The 6,890-nt window shown below is 56.2% G+C and overlaps 1 protein-coding gene across 1 annotated transcript; it reads right to left on the bottom strand.

Annotated features, from left to right (window-relative positions):
• Nucleotides 1–1,052: 1,052 nt before the first annotated feature.
• Nucleotides 1,053–3,489, bottom strand: SOX17 (SRY-box transcription factor 17). The gene is made up of 2 exons (XM_019435249.2): nt 2,974–3,489; nt 1,053–2,367 (listed from the first exon to the last, which is right to left on the bottom strand). Exons 1-2 carry the CDS (start codon nt 3,278–3,280, stop codon nt 1,454–1,456), a joined length of 1,221 nt encoding a protein of 406 aa, XP_019290794.1. The 5' UTR covers nt 3,281–3,489; the 3' UTR covers nt 1,053–1,453.
• Nucleotides 3,490–6,890: the final 3,401 nt, after the last annotated feature.

Here is a 6,890-nt window from a genome sequence, read left to right as displayed (position 1 = left end):
AGCCTGGAGCCTGCTTCAGATTCTGTCTCCCTCTCTCTGCCCCTCCCTCCCTTGCACTCTCTCTCAAAATTAAAAATTTTTTTTTAATGTTTATTTACTTTTGAGACAGAGAGAGACAGAGGATGAACGGGGGAGGGTCAGAGAGAGAGAGGGAGACACAATCTGAAACAGGCTCCGGGCTCTGAGTTGTCAGCACAGACCCCGATGCGGGGCTCGAACTCAGGAACCGTGAGATCATGACCTGAGCCACCCAGGCGCCCCAGTCTCTCTCAAAATTAAATAAACATTAAAAAAAAAAAAAGTTAAGATCACAATGCTAAATAAACTTTAAAAAGCTGGGGGGGGGGGGCACTTTGGTTGCCCAATCTGTTAAGGGTCCCACTGGATCTTGGCTCAGGTCACGATCTCTGCATGACCTGAGCAGACCTTGGTGGGTCGCCAGCTGGGAGACTGCTTGGGATTCTCTCTGCCCCTCCCCCGCTCATACTCTTAAATAAACTTAAAACAAATTAAAGTCACAATGCACATTTTCTTTGGATTCCTTCTTGTGACTCCTTCAGAGTATTTTTAATGTAGTAACACTACTTCCCAAGGTGTGGATGTGTGAAGACTGGCAAATTCAGTGTTGAGAGGGAGTGTGCAGGCTCTTGGTGACACGTAGACAAAGAAAACTTCAAAAACCTCTTTAGGCAGGTCTCAAGAGTCAACTAGAACAGCAAAATTACTTGGATGTTCCCCTCTGGTGAAAGCGATATACTAGAAATTAAAATTCCTATGGTGTTAAGATTGACCATTACTTTTTAGAAGCTAAAATCACGGAAATGCAGAACATAGGCTCATGCCAGGAGGTTTTTGCCCTTGCCAAAACCAAAACCTTAGCTATCCAAACGTTCGTCTTTTAAGTTTCGTCCTTGAAGTCAGTTCTACCAAAAAAACGAGAAGGAGAAATTCGCAGGAGCTCCCGCTAGACATTGAACCTCATTAACATGTTCCCAACGCTGCCCATACTTAGCATTCATCTCAAAAATTGGCTTTTGTGACAGAGGCACCAGCAGTGTGAAAAGGGATTCCAGATTTTATTTTTTTTTTTTTTTAAAGACTGAGAAAACACACCCAAGGCAAAAGTGGTTTTGATCAATCGGTTTTCAGCAAACGGAGCAAGTTACTCGGGGACATACTCAAAACTGGTCCGCTCGAACTGGGAAACGGGGCTTTGACCAGGCAACTGTGGGCAACCAGAATCGGAACAAGTCTGAAAACAAACCTCACATTTTTCTCCTCCCCCCCACCCCCACCCCCACCGTTCAAGTGGCAGACAAAATAAATTACCATAAATTACGTGCCTAGGCAACTTAGAAACAAAACAGAACAACGTGAGGCTGAGGGTGTCCTCAGCTCCTCTGGGAAGTAACACTGCGCTTCTGGCCTGCAGGCTGGGTCGGATCGGGGGCCGTCAGACGTCGGGATAGTTGCAGTAATATACCGCAGAGCTGGCATCGGAAACCACCGAGGAGATGGCCCCGTGGCTGTCTGGGAGGGTCACGCTGGAGTCAGGCCCCTGGTAGGGGAGCCCCATCTCGGGCTTGCACACAAAGTGCAGATACTGTTCAAATTCCGTGCGGTCCACCTCCCCGAGGAGCTCGGCGGGCTGGCTCGGGTCCGCGCCGTCGCGGCAGGGCAGCGCCTCGGGAGGGGGCGACGGCTGCCCGGGGCCCGGCGGGGGCTGCGGGGGCTGCATGGGGAAGCCGCGCCCGCCGCCCGCCGCCGGCGAGCTAAGGGCGTTGTAGTACAGCTGCAGGGCGCTGGGGGGCGCCACGTGGCCCGGCAGGGCAGGGCCCGCCTGCTCCAGGCCGAGGCGGGAGTGCACGGGGCCGACGGGCGGCTCGGGGGGCCCCGCGTAGTCCGAGGCCTGCGGGTAGCTGTAGGGGCCGGCCGCCGGGCAGTCCCCGGGCAGCGGCGCGGCGAAGAAGGCCGGGTCGGGCTCCACGCCGTCCAGCGGCGACGTGTCCGGCGTGGGCAGCGGGTAGCCGTCGAGCGGGGGCGCGCCCAGTCCCTGGCAGTCGCGGTAGTGGGCGCCCAGGTGAGGCGGCAGCAGCGGCGGGCCCGCGGGGAAGCCCTGCTCGGGGAAGGGCAGGCCCAGGCCGTCCATGGCCACGCGGCCGCCCTCCGGGCCCAGCGAGGCGGCCTGCGTGTCGGCGAGGCCGTGCAGGAAGCCGCCCTCCACCCGCTTGAGTCGCTTCACCTGCTTGCGCCTGCGGGGCCGGTACTTGTAGTTGGGGTGGTCCTGCATGTGTTGCACGCGCAGCCGCTCGGCCTCCTCCACGAAGGGCCGCTTCTCCGCCAGCGTCAGCGCTTTCCACGACTTGCCTGCGTGGGCGCAGAAGGGGGGAGAGGGGCGCGGGGCTTACTCTCCGAGCTCCCGCTCCCGGGCCCTCGCCTGGCCCCACCTCTCCCCTCCGACCCCTACTTGTGCAGCTAGAGGGAGGAAGAGGTCGCGTGGAAGAGTGAACGTCTGCGACCCCGGAGGCCGAGCGGAGCGCGAACCCTTGGGGAAGCCGGGAGAGCGCGCGTCCTCTAAAAGGGCATCCCTGCCTTCTTGTAGCCTCCTGGAAGCAGGGCCCTAGTTCACCCATCCCCGGGCTTTCACGGAACTGAAAACGTCCCCTCCCCGGGGAAGGGGTCGGGAACCGGCAGGACCAAGCCGGCTTGGCTCCTGGGATACCCTGGCCGCGGCCGGGACGCGCGGGGACGCCGCTTCCCCAGGGTCGTCGCGGCCGAGCCCCCGGTCACCCGGGTGACCCGGGCCCGGACGACAGAGAAACCGTTTGGAGGGTAGGGAGAGGGGCCTAGGCGGGAGGGGAGCCGACCCTGGTGGCCGCACACCACTGGCCCGGAGCGCCGGGCACGCGCCCTCCTGGGCTCAAGGAAGCGGCCCCGCGACTCGTTCCACCCTGGGTCCCGCGCTGGACTCACCCAGCATCTTGCTCAACTCGGCGTTGTGCAGGTCCGGGTTCTGCTGCGCCAGGCGCTTGCGCTCGTCCTTGGCCCACACCATGAAGGCGTTCATCGGCCGCCGGATGCGAGACTCGCCCTTGGCCCGGCCCGCCGCCCCGGCCGGCGCCCCGCTGCTCGCCGCCGCCTCGCCCTTCACCTTCATGTCCCCGAGGGGACTCAACGACTCGGCCCAGGGACAGGGGCCCAGCCCGGCCATCACCGCGGGCAGCGCGCTGCGGGGCTGGCTCTGGTCGTCACTGGCGTACCCCGCATCCGGGCTGCTCATGGCGCTCCAGCCCTGCCCCTCGCCCCACCACCCTCCGCCGGACACGCCGCCTCCCCCGACGCGGGGGAGGGGGTGGGAGCGTGGGACGCAGATGCCCGGCGGGCCGCTCCAGGCTCACGGGCCCGAGCCCGCTGCGACGTTGCAGGGCGGTCCCCAGCCCACCGCGCAGACCGCGTCCCCGCCGGCCAAGTGACACTGCGGGCGCCCCGGGCCCTTTTCTGCACTGATGTGGCCAATGGAGTGGCGGGGGCGGGCCGGGTGAGCGTCCTTAGGCCCACGCCCAGCCGGCCGCCGGAGTCCCAAGTCTCCGCTCAACCCCACGCCCTCCCTTTCCCCTCCCCCGGCCCCGCGCCCAAGGCTACACCTGCCCGCGGGAAAACTGGCTGAAGCCGGGCTCTGGCGCCACGTTCCCTGCGACTCGGGAAGAGGGACTCCTGAAACACCTTCTGGAATGTCCACTGCACCGCTGGGTAGAAGAACGTGGCCACGGCAGTTCGGATGAACAAACTGAGCTATTATGGAAGCTAGGGGTTTCAGTGCCGGGTGACCTCGCTATCTTCCAGGGGAACCCCGCGGGTGTCTTCTTCAAATGTTTTTATTGAATGTAGTAGGTACTGCTGATCATACGTTAAAAAGTTTATAAATAAATAAAAAGGTCCTCCCCAAGGACTCAACCTGCTTGCTGTGTTTATTACACTCAAAATGCTATGTCCGAGGTGAATTCTAATTGCTAAAACAAGATAAAATACGGAATGACATTCTGTAGCCAATATTCCGTCATCCCGAAGAATTCAAAACCTTTATTCATAACGATGAAGCAACCCTTGAAAATCTGTGCACGAAATGTACGAGAAACATAAAGGTTTTCTACGCGTTCGGTAAAAGAGGCAAATTGTGGTAACACTAGAGGCAATATGTATCTAAATGCCCGGCTTATGGAGCAAAGAGCACAGCAAAGTTGCACAGCAAAGTAACTGTAGCTCTTGGGGGATTCCTATGCGTTTCTTTAGACTGAAATGAAACTCTGAATGAAGATTAAACTCGTGTTTAAATCTGAAATCTTTTCCGTGGGATTTTTAAACAAGCCCTTACGTTACGCTTTCGTGGCACAGCCCTCCACACTTGGCAAACTAGTTTATTCTTGTAACTCTGGGAGGTAGACACTTTTACAAGATAGGAACCGGAGACACAGACAGGTGAAGGAACTTTCCTGAGATCACAGCCGTTGAGGAGAGGAATTCATCTCCAGGAGTCTGCCCTGATTTTGAGCTCTTTGATCGCTAAACCAAACTGTCCGTGTTTGTGTATTTGTTTGTATGTTTGCGTTGTTTTTAAAAGGCAATTAACAGCCATGTCTACCGAATTCCATAACTTTGCAGAGAAATTAATACATCAATCTCCAGAACAGTTGTTCTTTGTTTACCGTGAAGGTTTGAAGACAGCTGAGACTTACATCCGGGATCTGGGAGGTAAATCTGCAGCTCTTTGTGTGACATTTAGAGTAACAGAGTCATCCGTCAAGTCTGCTTATTAGTGGCATCCATAAAAACAAAGGAACGGGACGCCTTAGGAAACCCCTGGTCTTGAGTTTCTCTGACATCGCTACCCGTCCCCCCCCCCGCCCCCCAAATCTCCTTCACACTTGTTGTAAGCCCTCTTTACTTTGACTCTGTGAGGATCTGTGAAATGTTGGCTGCCCTCCCTCACTGTTACCAGCCAGTCTTCACACGCGGGATAAATTAAGAAAGTGGTTCTAGTTCCTGGGTCTCTGAGGTTCACCCCAGAAAAAAAATGTTTAATCGGCTTAGGAAAATCATAGAGAAGTGGTTTTTTTTTTAATGGGTGGTTTTGAAGCATCTGGTGTTAAACAAATTTAACTGGCTGTGCATCTTTCCTTTAAAGCTTTATTTTTTCTGAAATAAACGTGGGCTTGAAAATTAAGCATAATTGCATTGCAAATGGTTAGATAAATAAGGAAACTATAGGCGCAGAAAGAACAAATTCTATAAATTTCTAAATTCTAAAAAACCTACAGGGCCTTGCTTCTTGTTTTCTTGGCTATCTCTAATTTTTCTGGGTAATGATAAATATCTTTGCCAAGATCTCAAAACAGATTTTCTATGAGTGCAAAAGTTTTTATGAACTAGTAGGAATTTCCTTAGACTAGAGACCGAAAACGACGCAAAGACAATGTCCATTCCAGAAGCTATTTTATCTGTCTAGATTAATCTATTTGATTAGTTCTGTAAAAAAAAATAATAGTAATAATAATAAATTTGGGTACAGGAAATTGAATCCGGGTGTGAGTCCGAAGAGAATGTATATGCATGGATTTACCCTTGTACACTTCCTTCGACTTTGTGTTCTTCCTGGCCCACACCATTCCAGGGAGAGGTGCTGAGGGAAACTCATGGGGGCAGACAGTCTGGAAGGTCTCCATTTATTATTTGCACTTGCTCCTGGAGACAGACTACTGATTCGTGCTGGGTCAGATTACCGAGAAAGCAAGTGAGAGCACAGCATCCCTAGGGTGGAGCGGGAGCTTCGGATTTTGTGCCCCCCTCCCTACTGCTTATGGTGCCTTCCCTGGCCGTTATAAAGTAATTGCCAGTTAGGAACTATGGTGCCTTTTCAAGACTGGTCCCTTCTCCTACCAGTGCCTACATGTAATTTCTTCTGATCATTCACTCGTCGTGTAGTTTGGGGGGAGGGCGTTGGGGGCTGCGGCGCCGCAGACCCGTCGGTGGTGCGTGTGGACTCTTCTGTGTCGGTCTCTTTGCTAAACGCGGTGTTGGAAGTCCAGCTCTGGACGTTATCAGAGCCAGCCACAAATGCCACATGAAAAGCAGCAAACATCCGGAGTGGTTTCCTGCAAGCCTTGCTTTTCTCAACACGAGAGATTTACGCAGGGGATTCGGGGGGGAGGGTGTGATTGGGGGGAATGACAAACAAGTTTCGCGAGTAAGAGCCTCGTAACGCCCGCTGGTGTAGCCGGCCGGGTGCATTTGCGGTGCCCGGTCCAGGACCTCTGGGTTCCTGGCTGCTAATTGCACTCACGTCCCCAGGCCAGACTCGAGGCTCGAAAGGCTGGGCGAGGAAGCGACTAGCCCAGCAAGAAGCTGTGCCCGTGGCCACTTGGGGCCTTTGGCCAGCGGGCGCAGAGATTAACCCGGGTAGGTGGCGAGCTGTGGCTCAGACCCGGGGGAGTCGGAGCCGCGCTGTTTCCCCGGGGCCCGGAGTGAGCAGGCGAAGACGGGGTGATTTCCTGCGGGCTTTTACGTTTTCGAAGCTCGGGAAGCGGGAGCCGGACGAAGGGCTTTCGTGCCGTTAGGGAAGGCCGCGGGCAAGCGGGCAGATCCGGGTTAGCTCCCGAGAGCGAGTCCTCGGGGGGCGGGGAGGGGAGCGCGCGCCGCCAGCCCAGGGCGGGCGCCGGGGAGGCCCGCCGCTCCGTAGACAATGGTATCCCCGGAACAAAGCACAACAATAAGGCCTTTGCATTTATAAATCGCGCGCCCGCGCCTGCCTCCGGGAGCCCGGCGGGAGGCGGCGGGAGGCGGCGTGCGGCGGCGGAGCGCGGCCGAGGCTCCGCACCCCCCCCAGGTAGGGCCGC

Source organism: Panthera pardus, unplaced genomic scaffold (genome assembly GCF_024362965.1).
Source record: "Panthera pardus isolate Hobbes unplaced genomic scaffold, ASM2436296v1 HiC_scaffold_7, whole genome shotgun sequence".
NCBI classification, from domain to species: Eukaryota; Metazoa; Chordata; class Mammalia; order Carnivora; family Felidae; genus Panthera; species Panthera pardus.
This window is presented reverse-complemented; position numbering and strand designations above follow the sequence as displayed.

Coding starts and splice junctions, on each gene's coding strand:
- SOX17 (XM_019435249.2), bottom strand. CDS start 3,280: ATGAGCAGCCCGGATGCGGGGTACGCCAGTGACGACCAGAGCCAGCCC. Junction 2,368..2,973: donor CGAGTTGAGCAAGATGCTGG/GTGAGTCCAGCG, acceptor GCGCCCACGCAG/GCAAGTCGTGGAAAGCGCTG.